The sequence below is a fragment of the Triturus cristatus genome, chromosome 8 (genome assembly GCF_964204655.1).
Source record: "Triturus cristatus chromosome 8, aTriCri1.1, whole genome shotgun sequence".
NCBI classification, from domain to species: Eukaryota; Metazoa; Chordata; class Amphibia; order Caudata; family Salamandridae; genus Triturus; species Triturus cristatus.
In genome coordinates, this window is record NC_140591.1 from 841,865,026 (window position 1) to 841,890,355 (window position 25,330).

The 25,330-nt window shown below is 46.4% G+C and overlaps 1 protein-coding gene across 1 annotated transcript in view; it reads left to right on the forward strand.

Moving 5' to 3' along the window:
• PROS1 (protein S) overlaps positions 1–22,124 on the forward strand; it is a 308,818-nt gene extending 286,694 nt beyond the window's left edge. The window contains exon 15 of the mRNA XM_085622337.1: positions 17,734–22,124. Within this exon, the coding sequence (XP_085478463.1) occupies positions 17,734–17,876 (143 nt within the window). The 3' untranslated portion in view covers positions 17,877–22,124. The remainder of the gene's footprint in view (positions 1–17,733) is intronic.
• Positions 22,125–25,330: the final 3,206 nt, after the last annotated feature.

Genomic DNA, 25,330 nt, shown 5'->3' on the forward strand with positions numbered 1-25,330 from the left:
TGCCAACTTTTCCCAGGTTGCACTTCTCCAAACTAGTGGCAGCATCTAACAATTCAGCAGGGCACAGGCTTTTAATAGGGGTTCCTGCATGATATTGGGAATTTGCCCGTGCCTGCCCCGCCTCCTGCTTCGGCCGCTTCCTGCCCTCGTGCCACCGGTATTCTTTTATTTTTTATTTTTTTTTATTTTTATTGTGCAGATAAAAAGGGTACAAGCACGGGCCTACAACCGCCTGGGCTGGCCGCTAGTATGCAGAAATGATCAAGCAGTTCAAAAACAATTACTGGCCCGCAGGGGCTCCGCTAAATGACAGGAGATCAACTGCACATAAGGAAAGTCAGGATACACCCTTTACATAAATATCAACAAAAGTAAAGAAAAACAAAAAGCAAGGCAAGAAACATTGAAAGGGCGTCTAACCACAGCAGAGGAACTCCACACAGGACCACCCAAGGGTGGTCGATAAAAAGGGGGTCTGAGAGGGAGAGGGGGGGCCACGGGCAAACCAAATCTATACTCAGATGAACTAATTAAGCAAGGAACCGTCAAGGATCAGGGGGACAAGGCAACATCAGACGTATCCACCAGGGGGGGAGAACAGATAGTCCCTCGATACACATTCCACTGACCCCAGATTCTACCCCACGCCCCGGGTTTACCACGAGCCACATACACCGTCTTCTCCCTGAACATGCACCAGTCCATGTTCTCCTTCCATACGGACACGGTGGGAAGCCGTTGGGAACCCCAAAGCTGCGCAATATCTCTCTTTGCGATCATGTTCCCAAGGGCCGCCCACCGAGCCTGGGCAGCATTATAGTCACTGGGCTCCCACACGTTCAGAACACATCGGCGCACCTCCGGCAGCAGAGCGACCCCAGTGACTCGTTTCATAACATCATGCACCTGGCGCCAATATTCCGCCACTTCGCGGCACTCCCAGAGGATGTGGAGAAAGGTGGCACTGAGACCGCAGCCACGCTTACAGAGCCCGTCGTCAGAAAACCCCATCGAGACCAAACGGGGACCAGTCACGTAGACACAATGGAGAATCTTAAGCTGGACCAGACGGAGACGGGCCGGGATGGCAACCTCCTTAGGGGATGACAGCGCAGACTGCCAGTCCTCGTCGTCCAACTCAACCCCATCTCCCGTCCACACCTCCCGAAGACGCACCAAGAGATCAGCCCGATTATTTATGAGTTTTTTATAAATCAGGGAGATAGTGCTGTCAGGGACGTGTCCGTCGAGTATACGGTCCTCGAGAGGCGAAGAAACAGGGACCGTGGTCCCCTCCCCAAAGACCGAGAGTAGGGCGTGCCGAACCTGGGCATAGCGGAAGAACTCCCTTTCACTAAGCTCGTACTCGCTCTGAAGCGCCGCGAAGGATTTAACCGCGCCCTTAACCCATAGGTCCCCCACTCTGCTAATGCCGATCGTATCCCAGTGCTCAAAGCCTTTCGTTGTCCAGAGGCTCCCCAAGCGCTCTGAGGCGAACAGAGGAGTAGCACACGTCAACCGCTCACTCCAGCCCACAGCTACATTCGCCGCCTTCCACACACGTACCGCTATCCTAGTAGGGCCCGTGAGGGTCCTTCCGGCAGATCGAGAGTAAAGCGCTCTGTTATAGTTACCGCCGGGAAGCAGGAATTTATCCATCTCATGAGCCGGGTTCGAGCCAGGAGCGTACGTAGCATGGTTAATGGCAGACAGCTGGGAGGCCCAATAGTACCTTCTAATGTCAGGGAGCGCGATGCCCCCGTCATACCAGGGAAGAGTCAGCTTTGCCAAAGCGATACGCGCACGACCGTCCCAAACCAGTCTCCTCTGCAAACTCTCCACTTCCCTAAAGTAGGCCGCCGGAATGATATCGAAGGAGTTCTGGAGTGCGTAAAGAAATCTGGGAAGGGACATCATTTTAAACAGTGCTGCGCGACCAAGCGGAGACAAGGGCAACGCACACCACCGGGCCGTATCCGCCCTCAAACGCCGGAGGGGAGACAGGAGATTCTGCTCGTAGCGGACCGCCGGATCCAATGAAACGTATATCCCCAAGTATTTAAAGCCGGATGGAGATGTTTGGAGCGGAAGCCGCGGCGGCAGGAGAGGAAGGCCACCGGAGATAGGATACACGCAAGATTTGGACCAGTTAATTATCAAACCCGAATTTCTCCCAAAGGAAGTAAGAACATCAAAAAGCACATCGAGCGACTTCCGCGGCGAGGTGAGGTACATAAGAATATCATCCGCGTACAACGAGACCCGATCCTCGAAGCCCGGGGCCCACCGGATCCCTCTGATCGAGGGCTCCCAGCGGAGCCAGGCAGCGAGCGGTTCCAAGGCGAGAGCAAAGAGCAGAGGGGACAACGGGCACCCCTGCCTAGTACCCCTCCCGAGAGCGAAGGGCCGAGAAACCCGCCCATTGACAACGACCTGAGCCATTGGACCAGCATAGAGGAGCTTCACCCAACTAATAAATCCCTCCCCAAAGCCAAATTTCGCCAATACGGCCCAAAGGAATGGCCACTCGATGGTATCAAAGGCCATCGTGGCGTCTAAGGAAACCAATATGGCCGGTTCAGAGAAGTACTCCGCCCTAGCGAGGACGCCATGTAGACGCCGCAAGTTGAGAGCGGTATTACGATGAGGGATAAAGCCGCATTGATCCGGATGTATCAAATCACATATAACTCTCAGCAAGCGATTAGCGAGGACCTTGGCAAGGATTTTCGGTTCGGCGTTTAGTAGGGAAATAGGCCTATATGAGGCACAGCGGTCTCGTGGCTTACCGTCCTTGGGAATAACAACTATAGTAGCCAGACGCTGGTCGTCGGGAAGGGAACCCCGCTCGAGCGACTCCAGAAACATACGACGGAGGAAGGGCGCAATTTTATCCGGGCGTAGTTTATACAGTTCAATCGGCAGTCCGTTGGGGCCCATAGCCGTGCCCGAGCGAAGGGAACGAATCGCGGTAGCAATCTCGTCGACAGACAGAGAGGCATCCATCTGCTCACGGTCCTCGACGGATAGGCCGGGCAAAGCAATATCCCGCAGCAAGAGACGAGAGTCATCCTCATCTCTATCAGACACCGGGGAGTACACCGCCCGGAGGTGGTCCGCAAAACACTCCACAATCTCACCAGGATCAGTCACACACACTCCATCCGAAACCCTAAGCTCCGGGACCACACGATTCACTCTCTCCTTCTTATCCAACCAAGCAATCAGTTTACCCGCCTTGTCCCCGGCATCATACAACCTACCCTGTTGCTCCCTATACATGATCTTGGCAGCGTCAGTGACAAGAGACTTATATTCAAACTGCTTCAAGCTGAGGGCATGAAGCCCATCCCGAGTCACACCCATCTCCAAGGCTGCCTCCAGCCCCGATATTTCAATCTCCAGCTTCACCACCGCCTCATTCTTAACCCTCTTGGCCTCCACTATCTGGGATAGGGCATGCCCGCGGAGCACTGTTTTGAAGGCTTCCCACAGGGACACTGAGGACACCACCGACCCCTCATTCTCGAGATAATACTGATCAATCGACTTAACAAGGCTATCACGAATCTTGGGGTCTCGCAAGTACCAAGGGTTAATAGGGGCGATCCGCCCAGCGGACCGCATCCCAGTGTCGAAAAGCAACCACAGTGGGGAATGATCAGAGATACCCCGGGCCAAGTGCTTTACCTCTCGAATCCGGGCAGTCTGGGCCGCGGGCATAAGAAAATAATCCAATCTGGAGAGACTCCCATGGGCCCCAGAGTGAAATGTGTACTGACACTGTGTCTGATGCGTTAACCTCCAACAATCCACCAGACCGAAGGTATCCAAGAGTCCACCGAGCCATGCCTGGGCAGCAGGGAGGGCCCTGGGCGGGTGGCGATCCAAATCACCCGAAACAACCGAATTAAAATCCCCACCCATAAGCAAAAGACTGTCAGGAAGCTCAAGCATCATACGACCCAAGTCTGAGAAAGTGGAGTTCTGGAGGCCCGGGGGAACATAAACCGAAACCAAGGAAAGGGACTGTCCCTCCCACCTCCCAGTCAGAGCCACATAGCGCCCTCTATCGTCTAGGACAACCCTGGTGATCTCTAGCGGAAGTGAAGATCGTAGGAGAATGCCCACCCCTCTAGAGCCAGTGGTGAAACCGGAATGGGCCACGAGTCGGTATCCCCCCCTGTTCATGGCATGACAAACATTACCAACCAGATGCGTCTCCTGTAAGAATACCACATCAGGAGTCAAACGACGCAAATACTGCAGCACAACACCCCGTTTGATACGATCCCCCAATCCGTTGACGTTCCAAGACATCAGTCTCAACCCGTCCCCCCCCATCCCCTCCAGTAGATCAAGGATCCCCCTGCAAATAGCGCGACACCGGAAACTGAAGCAGAGCCCATACCTCGCCTTGAAAACAGAAAACACAAATCCAAACAACCCCCCCCCCAAATTCAACTCCCCCCACCCTGCACCCCTGCGGTCCAGAAAACCACCCCAACTTGCAGTGTGCCTGTCGCCCTACAAACCCCATTCTACGAAAAGACCCCGGAGGAGGAAAGGGACCCGTCCCTGCCCGCCCCCAGCACAGAACATAATTAAACAAAATGTACAAAAGAAGTAGAACCCAGCCGAACAAAACAAAATGTCAAAGTCAAGGACCAAAAGTCACTCCGAAGGAGGCCCGCCACTCTCGGTACCACCAGAAGGCCCAGGCCGGTCACCCCGGTCCGGCAGAGAATCCAGCCAGTCACTCACAGTCGCAGGACAGTCAAAAAAGGTAGTCCGGTCTTCGTATTCCACTCGGAGCCTAGCAGGAAAAAGCATCGAGTACTTAAGACCCAGGTCCCGGAGACGGCGCTTCACCCCTTGGAAACCCATCCGCTGTTTCTGGACAAGTTGGGTGAAGTCCGGGAAAAAGTTAACGGATGAGTTCTCATATCGGACCGGGCCATGTACCCGTGAGGCCTGCAGAATCGCATCGCGGTCTCTGTAGTGAAAAAGTTTTGCGACAATAGGCCTCGGGGGAGCTCCCGGTCGCGGCCGACCGCCTGGGACTCGATGGGCCCGCTCCACGGCAAAGAATTTACTCAGGCCAGCGGAGGCAAGCTGTTTGAGGATGAGTTCCTCAACCACAAGATCCACCGGGCGATTGTCGGAGGTCTCTGGAACACCTATGACGCGGATGTTATTGCGTCGAGCCCGTCCCTCGAAGTCCTCCAGCCGCCGGGCCATCAGGTCGTTGGCCGACTTGAGGTCGCCGAGAGCCGCCTGCAGGTCCGACACATCCGTACCAAGGGTGGACGTCCGCAAATCCAGCGATTGAACCCTCTCATTGGTCTTAGAGAGATCCGCCCGAATTAGCGTAACATCAATGGCCACCGTGTCGATTTTACGGGCCAAGGCCTCGTACTGCTTAGCGATGGTCTCCCTGATGCCATTAATGGCGCCCATGATGTCCTGCAGTGACAAATCCGGAGGGGCTGACGGAACACCCCCAGCGTCGTCCGGGAGAACACTGGCCGCCCCAGGGGACCCTTTACCATGAGTGTGGCGGTCCATGTTGTTGGTCTGGACCGGTCCCCCACGTAGGGATGTCTTGGTCTTACGCCTCTCGGGATCCCCTCTGCCTCCCATGTTGAACCACGCTCACCGAAGGGGACCACCAAGGAAGCGTCAAAGTGGCACAGGCGAAGCCGACACGGGCCCTACCAGGGACCACAATGTGGCGGTGCGAGAGGATCAAAGTCAATGGGCACACTGCTGTCAGGCGGAGGCAAAGACACGAAGCGAAGGCCGAGTGAAAACCCAGCCGCACAAAGCAACTCCACTGTCCAGCCACTCAGAGATCCAAAAGTGAAACCGAAAGTGATGAGACGGCCGCTGGCGCAGCCCCGATGCCGTTGTTGTTCAACTATGCCCCGGCTCCACAGTTCACCTTCGCACCGGGCACAGCCAGCAGTTGGGCCTCAAAGGTTCAAACCACCATAGATCAGGTCTCCCAGGTCCGATTTGGTTTCTGAAAAGAGTTTAGGGTTCAGCCAAGGTTCATCTTCCAGGATCCGTCAACCAAGTCAGGATAAAGTCAGGATAAGTTCCGAGGAGCAGCGACGGTCCGGGGAGCCCTGTGCTCACGCGACCATCTTGGATGCGTGCTAGGCTCCTCCCGCCACCGGTATTCTTGTACCCTATTGTGCGTCTCTTTTGCTGTGATCCCGTATTTTTGTGCCTCTTTCTGTTGTTTTCTGCTTATTTTCTCCACTAGTTGTTTTGCCCTCATTGTCCCCTGCCCCTTGTGTTTTTGCTTTCTGTACCCCCCTCCCGCTCCCCTCCCTCGCACTCTCCCGCCGCTGCGTCCCTGCGGCCCCGCCCACCTGTGAGCCCATTCGCCGCCCCGCTCCCGCCTCCCAGCTGCTCCTCCCTCCCACTGCCCTTCTTATGGAGGCCGTGAAGCGGTGAAGGGAGCGACCCTTGACCCTGATTTCAGGTAGGTCGCCCCCCCTCTGCCGCCTCACGGTCCTCCTGTGACGCTGCCCGTGCCTGCCCCGCCGCCTGCTTCGGCCGCTTCCTGCCCTCGTGCCACCGGTATTCTTGTACCCTATTGTGCGTCTCTTTTGCTGTGATCCCGTATTTTTGTGCCTCTTTCTGTTGTTTTCTGCTTATTTTCTCCACTAGTTGTTTTGCCCTCATTGTCCCCTGCCCCCCGTGTTTTTGATTTCTGTACCCCCTCCCGCTCCCCTCCCTCGCACTATCCCGCCGCTGCGTCCCTGCGACCCCGCCCCCCAGTGAGCCGATTCGCCGCCCTGCTCCCACCTCGCAGCTGCTCCTCCCTCCCACTGCCCTTCTTATGGAGGCCGCGAAGCGGTGAAGGGAGCGACCCTTGACCCTGATTTCAGGTATGTCGCCCCCCCTCTGCCGCCTCACGGTCCTCCTGGGACGCTGCCCGTGCCTGCCCCGCCGCCTGCTTCGGCCGCATCCTGCCCTTGTGCCACCGGTATTCTTGTACCCTATTGTACGTCTCTTTTGCTGTGATCCCATATTTTTTTGCCTCTTTCTGTTGTTTTCTGCTTATTTTCTCCACTAGTTGTTTTGCCCTCATCGTCCCCTGCCCCCCGTGTTTTTGCTTTCTGTACCCCCCTCCCGCTCCCCTCCCTCGCACTCTCCCGCCACTGCGTCCCTGTGGCCCCACCCCCCTGTGAGCCCATTCGCTGCCCTGTTCCCGCCTCCCAGCTGCTCCTCCCTCTCACTGCCCTTCTTATGGATGCCGCGAAGCAGCCGGGCAGCGGCCGTGCGCAGCGGGCGTGCCGAAGGCACGCCTAAGGCAAGCCCGTCTGCGCCCGTCTGCGCCCGTCTGCGCCCGTCCGCGCCTGGACTGCTCAGCACCAGAACCCTTGGCCCCCACAGGAACCAGAATCCCCGCCTGAGATACGACACTGCTGCCCTCCTCGCACTCAACACCGGCCGAACTCCCGCCTGTCATCGAGCCACCCCGAAACGCACCCACGGACCCTTCACCTGCCAAGCCTGCAAATTCACCTGCCTCCGAACCTGCACCACGCCCCCCAGACCAGGAGCCAACAACAACCACCTCAGATGCATCCTGCTCAACACCCGCTCCGTCCACAAGCACGCCGTCATACTCTGGGAACTCCTCGACACAACAGCACCAGACGTCGCCTTCCTCACGGAAACCTGGATGAACGCCTCCTCAGCCCCCAACATCGCCATAGCCATCCCGGACGGCTACAAGATCACCCGGAGGGATCGCGTCAACCAAACCGGAGGAGGCATCGCCATCGTCTACAGGAACACCATCCGCATAACGACCAACTCCGATGACACCCTCACCACTGCCGAACACCTTCACTTCCAGATACACACCGACCCCAAGACCACCCTCCGAGGTACCCTTATTTACAGACCCCCGGGGCCACGCACACAATTCAGCGAAGCCATTGCAGACTTCATCAGCCCGCATGCACTCGCCTCCTCAGACTACATCCTCCTAGGGGACCTGAATTTCCACCTGGAGAACAACAATGTCAACAACTCCACCATCCTGCTAGACAACCTCGCTAACCTCGGACTCAAGCAACTGGTGGACACCCCCACCCACTATGCCGGCCACACGCTTGACCTCGTCTTCTCCTCCAGCAACCTCGTCACCTACAGCCACTCCACCGGACTACACTGGACCGATCACAGCTGCGTCCATTTCAACTTCAGGAAGACCACGACCCACCGCCACGCGCAACAGGCTCCCCGAAGATTCTGGGGCAAGATCACCACCGTCCAGCTTACCACTTCCCTGAGCCTTAACCCACCTACCTACACTACGGACACCAACGACGCAGCCAGCAACCTCACACAATGGATCACCAACTGGGCCGAGGACCTGGCACCACTGAAGAACCCTCAAAGCAGGAAAGCCTCATGGTTCACCGACGACCTCGAAGACTCAAAGAAATCCTGCCGTACCCTCAAGAAAGCCCGGTGCCATGAACAGATGGCAGACAACTTGACCGCCCTCAAGAACGCCACCCGAAAACACCACCAGCTGATCCACGCCACCAAAAGGACATCATTCAGAGAACGACTGGACAACAACACCCACAACAACAAGGAACTCTTCAGCATCGTTAAAGGACTCTCCAACCCCAGCGCCAGCAGCAACAACATCACGCCTTCGCAAGACCTCTGCAACTCACTCACCACGTACTTCCACCGCTAGATCGTCGATATACACGACAGCTTCGGCGCCCAGTCCACGTACCCCACCACCGCACCAACGCCCCCCTCCACCACCCTTCGCACCTGGACCCCTGTCGGCACTGAAGACACCACCCACGTGATGAACACCATCCACTCCGGCTCCCCAGCCGACCCCTGCCCCCACCACATCTTCAACAGAGCTGACTACATCATCGCACCCCAACTCCGGAACATCATCAACAACTCCTTCGCATCCGCCACCTTTCCAGAGAGCTGGAAGAACGTGGAGATCAGCGCCCTCCTGAAGAAACCCACCGCGGACCCCACAGACCTCAAGAACTTCCGGCCAATCTCGCTGCTCCCCTTCCCCGCAAAAGTCATCGAGAAGACCGTAAACAAACAACTGACCGCCTTCCTCGAGACGAACGACTCCCTCGACCCATCACAGTCCGGTTTCCGTGCAAACCACAGCACCGAGACCGCCCTCATCTCAGCCACCGACGACATCAGGACCCTGCTTGACAAAGGGGAAACTGCCGCCCTCATCCTCCTCGACCTATCGGCCGAATTCGATACAGTATGCCACCGCACCCTAACAACCCGCCTCCACCACGCCGGGATCGAAGGAAAGGCCCTGGAATGGATCACCTCCTTCCTCTCTGACAGAACACAGAGAGTCCGTCTCCCGCCCTTTCGCGCCGCGGCCACCAAGATCATCTGCGGCGTACCCCAAGGCTCCTCGCTCAGCCCTACCCTCTTCAATGTCTACATGAGCCCCCTCGCAGCCATTGCTCGCAACCACAACCTCAACATCATCTCCTACGCCGACGACACCCAACTGATCCTCTCCCTCACCAAAGACCCCTCCACAGCCAAAACCAGCCTTCAGGAAGGAATGAAAGTCATCGCAGAATGGATGAAGCTCAGCCGTCTGAAACTGAACTCAGACAAGACGGAGGTCCTCATCCTCGGACCAACCCCCTCCGCCTGGGATGACTCCTGGTGGCCCCCTGCCCTGGGCACCGCCCCCAAGCCCATGGACCACGCACGCAACCTGGGCTTCATCCTTGACTCCTCCCTCACGATGACCAAGCAAGTCAACGCCGTCTCATCCTCATGCTTCAACACCCTTCGCATGCTCCAAAAGATCTTCCGGTGGATCCCCACCGAAACCAGAAAGGCGGTCACCCAGGCCCTCGTCACCAGCCGGCTGGACTATGGGAACGCTCTCTATGCTGGAACCACAGCCAAACTACAGAAAAGACTCCAGAGCATACAGAACGCATCTGCATGACTCATCCTGGACATCCCTCGTCACACCCACATCTCCGCCCACCTGAGAGACCTGCACTGGCTCCCTGTCAGCAAGAGGATCACGTTCAGGCTCCTCACCCACGCACACAAAGCGCTCCACGACATGGGCCCCGAATATCTCAACAACCGCCTCACATTCTACTCACCAGCCCGCCAACTCCGCTCCGCCAGCCTCGCCCTCGCCACCGTCCCACGGATTTGCAGAACCTCCACCGGAGGAATATCCTTCTCCTACCTGGCTGCCAAGACGTGGAACTCCCTCCTCACCCACCTACGACTGACCCAGGACCACCTTTCCTTCAGGAAGCACTTCAAGACCTGGCTTTTCGAGCAGTAGCAGCCCCCCCCCGTCCCCCCCCCCAAGCGCCTTGAGACCCGCTCGGGTGAGTAGCGCCCTCTACAAATATTCTTGATTGATTGATTGATTGATTGATTCATAGCAATCAAAATATTTGTTTCTGTTTAGTTTCAAAAGTATACGAAACCTTATCTTTACTTGAGGAAGAATACAGTGTGGGTGAAAAGAAAATCTGTTTTGGAAATCCTATTACCTCCATAACCTGAAACACATATTCTCAGCTCACAAGGTTAAAGGCTTTCTTGGCATCTATAAACAAGACTGCAGCAGGAGTCTTACCTTGATTAAAATAATCAATTCTACTGTAAGATAGTGTGTATTATGATACTGTTGGCACCTAGGAATAAACCCAATCTGATATTTTCCAATTAAGTTGCATAACTTCCGCTACCCTTACAGCTAGTAATTCCATAAAAATATTATAATCTGCATTAAGCAACGTTATCGGGTGAAATAAGTTTGTCTTCCAGATTTTTATTTTTTTAAGGAAAACAAATGAGGAGACCCTTATGAAAAGAGGAAGGAGCAGGGCCACCCTTCAATATATCGTTAAACAGTGTCCACATATAACCTTTTACTTCTGAAAGCAAGATCTGATACCACTCTAATAATCACTCTGATGAATCCTATCTTCTCATTCAGCCTTCCCTCTGGCCAAAGCTTTAGCAGCACCCTGTATCTCAGTATTGTTATAGGGTGAACAAGATTTTGGGCACCTTCGTTTGTCAACTTTGGGAGCCGAACTCTGTATTAAAAAAAACCTGAATATCATTCTTAATTGGACGTTGACCTGCTGTGTAAATAGTTGCATAATGCTGTTGAAATACGTTTTCTAATAAAGGGTCCTCGCCCAGCAGAGTGCCCATTGATAAATCCTGTATTTTTTATATGGCATTTTGAGCTTGTGGTGTTTTAACCCTCCAAAGCCAACAATCTCCCACTTACTTCTCCTTCCTAGTTGTTGCCCATAAGTTCTATTATTTATAGGTTGTTTCTCCAACAGAAAATGCTGCAGTTTATGCTTCACAATCTCTCTCTCCTTAAAATATTGAGGGTTAATTACTTGGGAAAATTTCAGCTCTGCCAGATAGAAAGTCTTGGACAACTCCTTCAATTTAATATTTTCCAACTCATTAAAATTGGCTTGATAAGCAACAATATCCCCTCCCAGTTAATTTAAATGCTTCCCAAATATTTTCAATGGAAGAAGACTGCCTATTTTCTCAAAAAAACAATGTAGCCCATGCCTTCATTTGTTCAATAAGGATACTTCAGGAAATAATCCTCTGTTTAAGGACCAGCGTTTTAGCGGGCCGATTTGTCAGAGAGGGACATGTCTATGCTTATAGCAGCATGATTTGGTAGAGAATTTGAAATAATTGAGGCAGTGGAAATCAGTAGATCCTTAGATTAATCTATCCTAGAAGTTGAGCAATGACAAGAGAAGAAGGAAGTGTACCGCCTCTGCATCGGGGTATCTGCCTACCAAGGAACAAACAAACTATGCTCCTCCTCAATCCTCTGCATTGCCCATGCCATCTTAGGTGTGCGCTGAGGAATAACCCACCGCTTATACCTACATATGTTTTTTTAACAAAGTTAAAGTCTTCAACAATTATTAATTACTTGGGATAATTCACTAGCTGAAGTGAAAGATCATATAGCTGCTGGGGACCGTCTAGGGTTGAACCACAGAAAGGGACTACAGAATACCTCTCCCAGTTGATATAAATGGTTGCCACCGCCCATCTTCCAAATCATTTAGATGCCACCTGCCCTACTCGACCGCCAAACTTCTTACTGGCAAGAACTGCAACACTTGGTAGAGAGGCTGATGTAGACGAATTGCATGTTAGTTGAAAAGGGGACCAATGAATTGATAATATTTTGGATATTAATGTGTGTCTCCTGAGGCAAAACAATTATCACCTTCTGCTCTACCAGCTAATCAATAATTGCCTGGTGCTTCTGAGGACTATTCACCCATTTACATTTACTGAAACAACCAAGCAGTTCAAGTCAGAAGCCTAACTAGCCATAATCAGATTCTGAAAGCAGAGCCTTCAGCTTTAGTTGCTTGATTTATTTGCCTTAGCCCACCACTATAAAAAAAGATTTTTTCTCCCCATACATACATGCTCCGGCCCCACTTTGGGATTGATGGAGCCCCACACCCCCATCCCAAAAATCACCATATTACCCACCTTATGGGGCCCTTCAGCCTCTCCTAGCCCACCACTCACCCCATTTGCGACCACGTCGCCCAGTCACAGAGCCCCCCTAACTTGCTTAAGGTGCAATGCTTGCACCCCACCGATCCAGCCTAGCCCACACCAGCCCCCACCTTGACCTACAAAGACCAGGCAGCCACCTAGATTGGATTCTTAGAAATAAATTATACATAAGGATTTTAGAACAGTAACCAGATAATCTCATACTTTCAACAGAAAAAGTTCAAAACCCAACGTTATTTCGTAGACTGAAATCCATGTAGGTGGTTTTGTGCAGTCATAATATCATCAAACACTTTAAATTCTCCCTTAAACAAAGTTTTCAATATGGCCGGTTATTAAAATCCTTCCTAGCCCACCGGCAACTTGAAATAAGAATAGCTTTTGCCGTAATTCCTTCGTCACGTGCAGGTCTCATATGACATTCAGGGAAAACCTGTACTTCAAACTTGTCTCTGATTTTGCTGCCTCTTTGTTTTATAGCACTATTCAATACCTTCTCATGCATCCTGTAATCTCCAAAGTTCACCAAAATCATACGAGGATGGGATCTATCCAGATACTCTAGAAACGGTGTTCGATGTGCAGGAGTTATAGTCAAGTCTTCCGTATTGCCAGTCAAAGATGAGTGCAAATCAGATCATCAATATATTCAATAGTTATCTCTACTTTTCCCTCCTCCCTTTCAGGTATGCTAACAAATCCAAGGTTAGACCTCTTTGAGCAGTTTTCTTGGTCCTCCATTTGTTGTTTCACAGCGGTAAGCTCCTTTTGAAGGGTAAAATTAATTTTTGATAGTTCACTCTGCCTGTCCTCAAGATCCGATATCCTAGTAGTCATTACTTCGCACTGCGCATCAAGCGTCACATTTTTCATTTCAATTTCTGCCATCCTGCTACCAAGACTATGTGCTAAGGAGATTGACAAGCTTTAAATGCCTGAATTTCAGCCAAAATAGTCCGTAATAAGGATTGAATATTTGTATCCGCCGAACAGTTCACTCTGACTTCTTTAACTAATTGGGACACCGTGGAAAATTGTTTTGAAGGGACTTTACCATCTACCACCCTTTCTAATTCTGATCTGAGTTCTGCACTTTCTGTAGTTTAAGGCATTTCACCCAGACCTTGATCCCTATCCCTTAACTGGAATACAGATTGAGCCGCCCCTTACTGGATTGTTACCCTTTTCAGCCGCACTGTCATCCCCAAAAAAGCTAACTGGCTTAGAATTTGTGGCAGTTTTTCCTGCTTTCTTTAAGACTGGGAATACTTTTTCTGCCCCTGCCACTGCTTGATTTTGCTGCAAAAGGATGGAATTCAAGGTTGTTCCCATCAGGGAAATAGTATCCTTCTCCCTTTGACAGCTATTCCCCATACCGGTTTCATTATGGATGAGTGCTGTCATGTCTGGTGAATCCTTGGGATCCATACTATGACCGTTATCTTGAGTCCCCTTCATATCTACTCCTTCTGTGCTCCCTTCCTTGTTCCCCAGCTATTCTATTGTGGGGTTACCATCTCAAATTTGTTTCTTAGGGAGAAGCCACTGAAATGTTTGCGTACCATGCAACAGCTAATTTCTCCAGCTGTCTCCGGTACTCTCTGTGGTTACTGGTATTGAGTCCTGGCTAGTCAGGGAGGGCTCAAATTATTCAATACTAGAATACATGGAAGAGATTACATATGTTCCCATCTGATTGAGCCATCTTCAACTTCAGATTAGTTAAGAAGAAAAGAGTACTTTTTTGGTTGCTACACCCCTGGCCTTTAATTTAGTGTGGGAATTCAGAATCTTTTGCAGGGAGCCCACTAGAATAATACCTGGTTTCAATTTTGGCATACTAAGGTGTACAAGTCTTCAGAAACTTTGGAGATAGTACCGCTATCTAAATTGATGGGATGCTTGCCTTGCCTTACAGACTCCAACTGCATCTCCAGGCTCCCCAAGAGCCAGCTGCTGTTTCTCCTCTAAGTAGGCTGGGCAAGTGCACCAAGCACAAAGCTGGTCTTAGTTCAGAAAGGTCAAGGCAGAGTAGCTGACCCATATGCTGTAGTCCAATTCTGTTTAAGCCTGCAGGTGTCAGGAGGATGCTAACATCTATCATCCCTCGGGTTCTCTTTATGGTGGGCCAGTTTGTTGCCCCCGCAGCTATTTCACAAAAGCCAGATCACCACAAGATGCTGACCGCAATCTGCTGGGTGCCATGTTTGCCGAGAGGGGTCATGTCCTAAACGAAATTTGTGTCAGGTGACTAGACCACACATTGTGTGAGTGATTACCATGTCACAGCCCAGAATATATATACAATATGCAAGGAAATAGTTCTCACCAGCCTTTAATCCTTACTCTGGCTTCCTGTAGGTCAACATTTTAGCTTCAAGTGTATTCGCATTGCGCATAGAGCCATTCACAACACTGATCCACCCTTCAACATAACCCCCATACCTTTGTCCAAACTGAGCCACTCAATTCTAGATTCACTCTACTGCTGATCGTCCATTCTTTCATAAAATCCCATCCCATGATCTTCCTGTGATAGACCACAGAATTGTATGTACCTGGTAGTACAGCAACACCTTGTGTCTCACATTGTTGCACCAACTCATGCTTAAGAATAAGAACATGTTTTCAACTACCGGTTTGGAGGAAGTCTTCGAACCACATGCACTACACCCAATCCTTCCTACAAAGGCCACACTACAAATTCAAACCCTTTAAACCATCGATTCGAAGGGCATTCCAATTAGCAAATTACTGTGAATGTGTATTCAGGCTATATAAATGCTGTGATACAATACAGTAAACATCACTACACAGGTACACCTATCCACACATCTGCATACAAACACCCCTAATGAAAGAGCACACACCAAGACATATGCATAGGTATACTCTTACCCATACAGTTGTATGTTTATGTATCAGTCCTCACCTCCAAAATTACTTCCACACACAACAAACCCTTTTACAAAAACCAGCAGTGACCCATACACCCATTACTATATCCCATTCTCTCATCTACAGTCAAGAACACTTACTAATACACCCTAAGCACCCTGCCTCCCATCCACACTCACCAGCCCCTTCTCTACTAATTTATCCTTCCATCTGTTTACTTACTTACACACCAATAGACCCATTCATGTACATACATACATCTCCGCACACTGCTATAATGTTCCAAACTATTTACACACCGATAGAGCAACCGATACAGGTGGAAAAAACAATATCCCTACATTGAATCAGTCCCTCCTACTTTTTAATACAAGGTTTATTGGCTTCATTTCTCGAGCATTACAATATTTAGCTATTCATAAGTCAGATACGGTAGCTGTAGGATATTATCATATATTGATTCATCAATGTCCCATTATATAGCCTTTTCATTCATAAAGCTCCACTTTTCACAATCTTGGGTGTACTCTCTGGAACACTACCAAGCCACCTAAAAAACCAGTCATTCCTACAATAAGCCATCCACATAGCCATACTCCCTTCTAAGCACCTATAGACACAAATGTATATACCTACACATTTGTTCATAAACCCTCACTCCTATCTACACCATCCAAACAATTATGGCCACACACTTGTCTGCACAAGCATACACCTATCTTGAGATTCGACCAGGAAGCACACTGAACCACCTTGTTAACACAATTCCAGGGCCTAAAAAGTGTAAAATATGTGAAATAAAATGAAATAGTAAACACCTGACATGTGATGTATAAGTAAAATTCAAAATAGTGTAAACCCCACTTTACACAAACATTTATCATGTGACAACCCAGAAACAAATAATGCTCCGTGCTCTGTTGGCCCCAACTAGCTCAGCGCTATGTAAATGCATACACAGACATATCCTACCTCAGATGCACCCACTCCATGTGAATCCACCCATAGGTGTCACAAATTCCGCAGTGACCTAACCACAGGAGCACGTAATAAAAGTGCACCTAACCCTAAGTGCACCCAATTACCTTAACACACACCAAATACACCTAATGCTGAGTATATACAACTCCAGGTCCACCCATCCAAACATACTCCAACATGCACTGAACCCAACCTCAAGTGCTCAGCCCATCTTCCCAACTGCCTCAGTCCCACACAGTATCCAAGCATTCCACCCACACTAACATTCTACGCGGAACACTGACACTGGCTGAGCAGCTAGGTACAGAATGAAGGGAACATAATAACATGACCTGAGGATACTACATACACCCAGTCCAAATGCACTCAGAACAGGGCTTTAAAGTTCCCCAGCTCCATGCATGATGAGCTCATCCAGTCAAGATTGTTGCTTTGTATTCTAAGACTTGTTCTCCTGTTTCTCTCAAAAAGCAGGACTTGGCCTGTTAAACATGAGAACTCTGGAAAAAGTACTCCTACGAATTTATAGGTTTATTGTAAAACTTTAAACCTATGGTTTGCCATAGGGCTTTCTCTGAACACTGTTAGAGGTTTTACTAATAAACACATTTTTAGTCTGTGACCCAGTGCTTAATTTGAACCTGTGGTTTCCGGAGCTCAGCCCCAGCAGTTAATTGTCAACACCAGCACTTATGACAGTCCACTGCATGGTGGCGATGTTTGTCTAATTTTGAAATGAGAACAATAAGAGTTTATTTCATAATTTAATATACCTTAAAATGAAAAATAACTGCAGTCCAATCCATTCTTATAGCTTTGGGTGGCCTGGAATAGTCAGACTTTTTACCCCTGTGGGAGTGTGATGGTTAGTAGTTGTATTGGTACTATCATTGGCAGCAGGGGCAATGGGAGGTGCAAGCTGCAGTGGCCTCCTGACGAGGGCCCTGGTTCTTACTTTGTTTTTTTACATATTAAGTACTACTGTGATGTCCACAAAATGAAAACATCCACACAGTTATTTCACTATGAGATCTGATCTCCCTCAGTTAATTTTAAGGGTTTACCTCATATTTTATATTATTACAACAGTGCTGCACATGGACCATGCAAAGCTGCTCTTAATATGACACACTTGTGGCTGAATTTTGTGTGTTTACAGAGCTGTGTGTAGAGAATGGAAAATTAAATTAAATGCTCACTACTCATTGTGAAACCTGGTATTTTTTTCAGACATTGCAGTTTCAGCCACCCCGGTGAATGCCTTTTACAACGGCTGTATGGACGTGACAATTAACACCAGTCCAGTGGATTTGGACAACGCTGTTTGGAAGCACAACGACATTCTATCACATTCGTGCCCACTGGTTTTATAGGGAAGGCCCAGTTATCAATACTACCGTTTCCTTGTGTACTGTCCTATGCAATTGTAGCTCGGAACAAATGTTTTTTTGAGGTGTGCATGAAACAAAGGCCACAAGCAATTGCTTGTCCTTTCTTGCTGGGGCAACTACTGGGGAGTTCTGGTGACGCAAGAAACACCATCCCCTTTCAGCTAGGATCATGTAGTTATATTTTATATATTTTTTAGTTAATTAAAGCAAAATGTCTATTTTATTATTTGAGTTTTAGAACATATTACAAACTATTTTTGTAATATGAATACATTGTACGTTGCACACCTAGAATACTAGGTAGTAAACACCACAGACCCAAAAGTTTGTCATATTCCCTCTGTAAATTTTATGCTAAAATTGGCTTGATGTAGGTTAGCAGGCTTTTTACTGTAAAGAAATAATTCCACACGTCACAGGGAAATCCGTGAGGCCATTTTATATTTTACATTTTCTCACGTATTTTACACAATGTTGTGATTAAAGGGCGTTTTCTCTGAGATACGTTCTGTTTCTCCTTGAAGATCATATTCAAGCCCCTTCTTGCTTCATCACGGAGGCCATTGTGGTGGTATCTGCTTTTATTACATTTGTTATTCATTCGTATCTGTAATAGTATAGAAAAGTTCAAATGTATTCTGTGAACAAAATATGAATTGTGAACATTTTCTCCTCATCACAGCAACAGGAGGGTGATTTAGGTCTTTTAAGTGGCAACTGTCTAGGATATCATTGCCTTTTATGCCTGATCAGACTGCCAGAGCAGAACAGAAACTATGGTTTGGTTGGTTTAGACAACTTAAAAAACAATACCAGTGAAGTTGTAATATGCAGTGGCAAGTACAATTAAAGCCTAAACTATACACTGGGTCCCAAACGCTATTGGAACATCCAGGGCTGGACTGGTTACCGGGCTTCCCTTAATAAACAATGCAAAACAAATGTTTATAAAAGTGCGCGTTAAAGCTATTTGTTTGTATTGTTCATTTAGAAGCGCCGGCAGCTCTCCAGCAACAAAATCACCCCCTCAGCAGTGAACCTGGACCCCACCCTGCCACCCCAGCAAAAAACGCCCGGTAGCCAGTTCGGCCGTGGGAACATCGTCTGTGTGTTGCCCAGTGACTCTCAAAGTGGCTCTCAAGCCTTTTAAAAAATAAAGAGGAAACAAAGTTTGGACGCAACTTGGTGCCCAAGTTCCAACTCTACCTGGTTAGACAATTCTCCCAAGTACTAGGTCTGTCTTACATGAAATCAGGAACAGCTTGAGCTTGTAGCTAATTTTCATGTCAGCCACAAGGCTAGGGTTATTGGGTATTTCGTGGTTCAGTTAATCAGCAGGTTTGCTACTTCCTCCACCTCTATAAATGCATACAACTAGTCGCATTATTGATGTTCCTTGTGTTAATACATCTGAAAGCAGACTTAAATGGTCACTGGCATCATCTGTATCTTAACAAATATGCATACACCAGGCAACTGCATTTGTTGTGTTCACTTGATAAGATAAGCACAGTTTTGGTGTGGCAAAACATCTGTACATAAAACACACTACAATGCGGTCCAGACTGATCAGACTTCCATTCCATTTGTGTTTTGAATCTATTGAGATTTCTGAATCTAAAGAAAGTGTATCTTGCAAAATAGCCTAGCATTAGATTAAAATGTGAACATGGTGATCTAGTAGATGATACACGTTTCGTTGTTTTCCTTACACTATTTGCATCAGTCAGATAGAGATTTCAGAAATGGTTTCTCTGCACTGAGTGTGTCGCTGTAGTCATTAGTCTTCCAGGTCATACAATAAGTTTATTATGTTTTAAGGAGTTAGACGTGGTTGGGTGCATGGTGTGCTACACAAATGCACCCCTATTTAAATATGCCAGATAAGTAATTTGCTACATTTCACCAGGTTTACTTTCACCATCCTTTCAGTTGTTAATTGTTCAGTTAGCCTGGCCGCAGCACTGGTCTAGATAACCTTTATTGATTAGAGTGCATTCTCCGAATATGAAAGAGCTCTGAAGATTACGTTTGTGAAGGAAATGCAGTAACCAGAATACTGAAGTGCAAAATTAGCAAATTTGGCTTATATCAACTTTATAGGTGAAACAAAGATTACAAATAAAAGTTGCAGACAAGTCCCGCAACTTAGGGGGTCATTACGATGCCGCGATCCAATTCCAACCGCTGATGCCGGGAAAGATCCCTCTAATGGATTGCGATGCAACTGCTGCTACCGCAGTGGTCTCATATACGGCGGTGCACATATCCCTGAATATGTTGCTGCAAACACATACAAAATCGGCAAAAACATGTAACTTGTACACTCATGCATGACATGTGTAGAGATGCCTTGTGTTGCATGTACCCCATTGCTGGAATATGGCGGAATGTGCACAGTCCAGTCAATGGGGATACATACCGCTGAAGGACTTACGTGGATTCCGGCTCCACAGGTTCATAGTCATCGGGGTACAGCTAGTCATGTGTTGGAGGTCCCTGGAGAAAGGGATCCATGGTGAAGACTACTAGGGAGAAGCAGAATTGTATGAGTATGCACCCTATTTCAGACGACTCGAGGCAATCTGTTGGTTCACCATGGTCTGGTCGTCAGAAACCTACATTGTAATCCAGATGGCAGTCAGATCCCTGCACTGCCTTATGGCTGCTATTTTTTTCTCTGATTGCCATTTAAGCAGTCGGAGAAAGGCTGTCGGAGTTGGCAGTCTGTCAGCAGTCGGTGGGAGTACACGATGCATGCATCTTTATCTGGCGGTCAGACTTACCAATTCTGAGAAAACCACAGCGGTCCGACCGGCATCGTGACGACCCTCTTAGTTCTTGCGGGGGAAAAATTATTTTTGTGAATGAATTATCAGATGATCTTTTATAATAATGTTAAATGTTTTTAACATTGTCTATGCTAGAATTTTGCATCCATTTCTACAGGTTATAAACTGTTTAAGTCTCCAAAATCTTTTCTTAATATCTTTTTGCAGTGCTCAGTTACTGACCATTATTACAACCCTGCTTCTTTTTTCTTTTTATTAGTTTTCACACCTAGTTTAGCCCTAACCTGACCAATTGTACAGAAAGTGTTGTAGGTATATGATGTGGCCTAATGTAATGGAACAAACATTGCCCATGGAAGCCACTCACTAACTTGTGCATTTGAAGGCACATATGCTCATGCCTAGTTATTTGTTACTGGAGAGAACATGTTTTTATTAAAAGCATGATACAATAGGAACACAATGTTTACTATTAAGGCAGAAGAAGAGCTATGTGTTTGTATTAAATCAGATTCCACTACTGTTTAATGTAGATAGTTTGGTTCCTTGGTTATCCCAAGTAGATTCTCCATTTGATTCAGACTTAAAGTGCTCACATGTCTTATCTGTAACGATAATCCCAGAAACATGTTATGTTTCGTTGTATATCTTAGATTTGCAGCTGTAAACCTGTGTCCACTCATTGCTTATTCTTGTTTTGAAGAAGCGTGTAATGTGAAATGAGAAAAATCACAAATACTGTATTTCTCTTACTACTTCTACAAATGTTTTAAAGTGGTTTGCATTAGTTTTTATATATACACCATTGTTTACGTTTTAATATGTAAGTGCCTCGTTGTTATGATAAAACAAAGACTGAGAAAAGAACACATGTTATACACTTAGTGGTGTGTGGTTAATGTATGATGCAAACAAGTAACCACCATATTCCTACTTTATTCTGTAAGGTACAGAAATGTGTTTGTGACAGTAGCACACAACATACCTACTTACACTATCCTTAACAAGTATTTAAAACATGTTTCTGAATTACAAATGTATTATAAATACTGATAACCTTTATTTTCCAAGTATTGTCTGTTTTTTGTGTTTAAAGATTTTGCCTCCAGTTAGTAAATAATACAAGTTGTCCATTTGAACAGTCAATATAAGTAGTATACAGCAATAATAACATAAGACAAACCATATCAATAAGAACCAGAACATTATGTATATGAAAAAAGGAGATGGAAAATAGGGATAGGGAAAAGTGTGGGTACATGGTGCCACAATATAGGACCTTGTTAAGAAGTGTAATGCTTTAAATAGATATAGTACAATAAAAAAGCAATAACGTGCATTTGTCAATAAATAATTTTAATGACACCTTGTCGAATAATCCAACATATGTAATAAGCAACAATAAATGTCCTTCCATCAAGGAGGCCTGGCAAATCCTCTTCTGTGATCAATTATTGATTATGGATGCTTGGGAGAGAGTGATAATGTGTTCATTGAGTCTACAACATATCTGTTTTAATTACTAATTGTATGGATAAATTATTTAACCTTTATTTTATTTTTGACAATCTAAGATAATGAGACTATGCAGGATCGGGGAAGTGTTGTCCTCAAGAATGTATGAGGAAATGTGCCTCTGTAAGGTAAGACTTAGGCAGCAAATCAAGTAACATCATCAATTAAATAAGCTTTCTAGAGACAAATAAAAAAATGTAAACCCTGAAGGTTTTTTAAATTGTAAAAATCAATGTCAGAATGCAACATATGATTAGTCTTGAATCAATTAAAATGCTTACTAAATCACGAATAGGGAATTAGCATCTAGCTCAGTGAAATGCAGCACTAAGCATGACACATTAATCTAAGTCACAAGTGTGAGACAGAGATTGATTCTGGCTCACCTCAGCATGCAATGAGAAAATTGTTACACAGGTTCAGGAAATCACAATACAAAACTAATACATGATCATCCTAATACCATCCTCTAAATTAGGATTCAATTAGTACCCTTTAAACCTAATAACATCAGAAGTGACAGTAAAAACCTAGTTACACAAAACAATAACAGACTCCTAAAATGAATTGACCTACGGAATTGCGAACAGGAAAGGCCATGAGCAATTATTTTTTTGTATTACTGCTTCCTTCAAGGCTCACCAAGAACGACATGCTTTCACAAACCCATTTTAAAACAAATTCCTTCTAAGAATTCAAGCAAAAGAACAGGACTAATTCTATAAATGAAAACTGATTAGTGGGGTTATGATTTTCTGAAACATGCTCCCACATATATTTTCAAATTACTCACCAGCCTTTGGAAAAGCCTTTTTAATCCCGTTGAACAGTGTACCAACTGACTCCCATAGCCCACACTCTTCAAAAACCTTTGCCTTGTGCAAAATGTTTGTGATGTTACCAATATAATCATTAATCAGCTTACTATTGTCAGATATGAACGTGTAACACTGTTGGAGCATCAACACAAAACAAACTCTGTCCTCTTTTGCAAGTAAAGTATTTAATGCAAGGCAATTTTGCATTACTATCACACACCACTATTACCCTTCATTAATAGGAATAAATGCTCCAACACAGTTAGAAGCTAATTGATCCACTACAGAAGATAGCTGTTTAAGTTTTACATCATTAAAAGCACTAAACACATCCATCATAACTTCTCCAAAACCACGTTTCACTCTCTTTAACCTATTATCAACACTTTCACTCAATTAATTCATGTGATAAACATGAGGAAAGACTAAAGCTAGATAACTGCTTCCCATCCAATTACGTATGTGGTTAAAAGAAGCAGCTCTCTGATAAACAATACATTATTCTAAGAATTGGTTCTTCACCAATCAAAAACTTATCAACCACATAACTCTGTTCACAATCACTTCTTCCAATCATTTCTTTTGGCTCAGTACTCTGAGATTCTGCATGCCCCATACACATTACTATTCTTCTCTCTCAACCTAGGATGCATTCTTGAATTTGAAAATGTTTCTTCAGATTCTTCTTGCAATTTTATCTCTCTCACTTCTTCCCACTTTCTAATATTGTTCACTCTTCTTTCTTTATATTCTTAATAAACTCATGTTCCTCATCACTGAATCTACACGCAAACATTTTTATTCATGTTAAATTTCAAATTAATTTGCATTCTTAGTCTCAAATGTTTAGAAATAATCTGTTGATAATATTCAGTTTCAGGAAGCTGTTACAGAGAAGGATTGTTGTCTAGAAGGATTGTTGTCTATGAGGTAAGATCCTTGAAATTCTCCACCATGACTAATGTTGATAAAAAACATTACATGATGAGGAATAAGTTAAAGGAAGTTGCAGATATGGAAACCCCCTCTGAGATAGAGATAGGCAAAAAAGTACATATATAACAATTATGGATCTTCATTATTTCAGAGCATTCATATAACAAGAACACATTTTCTTTATACATACCCATAGACCTACCCCTATGTATTAATTTCACAACTATTTTACTATTATGTGCAATGGCTAGCCATTAGATTTAGGTGAGGCATATACAACTGCTGAAATCAAACACAGCAGTAAGCTAATTAGTATAATCATTAGTATTAACATTAAAACTATATTGCTGCATCATTGCTTACTGATTGCCATGTGTCTCTAAACATTCTAAACAAAATCAAAAAAGTCTAGCTACTAAATGTAAGGTAGAGATCAAAAAACAAGCCTCAATTTCTTTGAATATGCATATCATAGAATTAGTCCCTAGAGGTCAAGGAAACCCAACTATGTTCAACTGGATACCTAGGGTACAATCAAAACAGTTTCTAACTATGAACCACTGTGCAAATCTCAAAAACAAAAGTTCATGTTCCACAATCCATCAAATTGCTCATGTCTTCTTATTTATTACAAATTTAAGGTAGTTCTTCAAAAATAAATTGGCAATTTGTTAGTTTAATGACTTCCATATCTTAATCAGTATCAGCAGTATGAGCCAAGTAACACCATTCAGAGGCTGCATACTTTTTATTTGGCCCTTTTGTCGATCGTTTCACCATAGCCTCTTTATCGTCACTATCACTGAAGTCTTTCTCTCATTGCTGTGATTGTTAGTGGTTTCTGTGCTTTCCTTTACACTCTCTTGTTTCCTCTCACAGTTTGAGGCCACTTTCCTCCTTGATGTACATTCACATATACACTCTCAGATTCACTTATGACTACTGCTTTATCTTTATTTCCACTTTCCACCTGGGTTTCATTTTCATTTGAAACAGTTTGACCCACTGTAAACTGATTTCCATCAGGGGTGCTTGTTATTTGGATTTTCAGATTTTTCTTTCCACGATCACAAACTAGAGTTTGAGCCTATTGTCATTTTTGTTCTTGCTGACCTTGTACTTCTTGAGTACTATGAACTCGAGCTTGACACTGTGAATCAGTTGTTGTCTCCACTTCTTCATCTGCAGTCTTTACTCTCATCACGTGAGATGCGTGGATCCACTGTGGGAAGCGTCCACAATTCACAGCAGTGCTCGTCACAAGTATGACCTGATATCCTGATATGGGTCTTTCCACCTTAGCTAAAGGCAAAAGGCAAAACTTGCAAATGTGCTACTTCACCACTACCCAGTTCCCAGGCTGGAGGCTATAGCG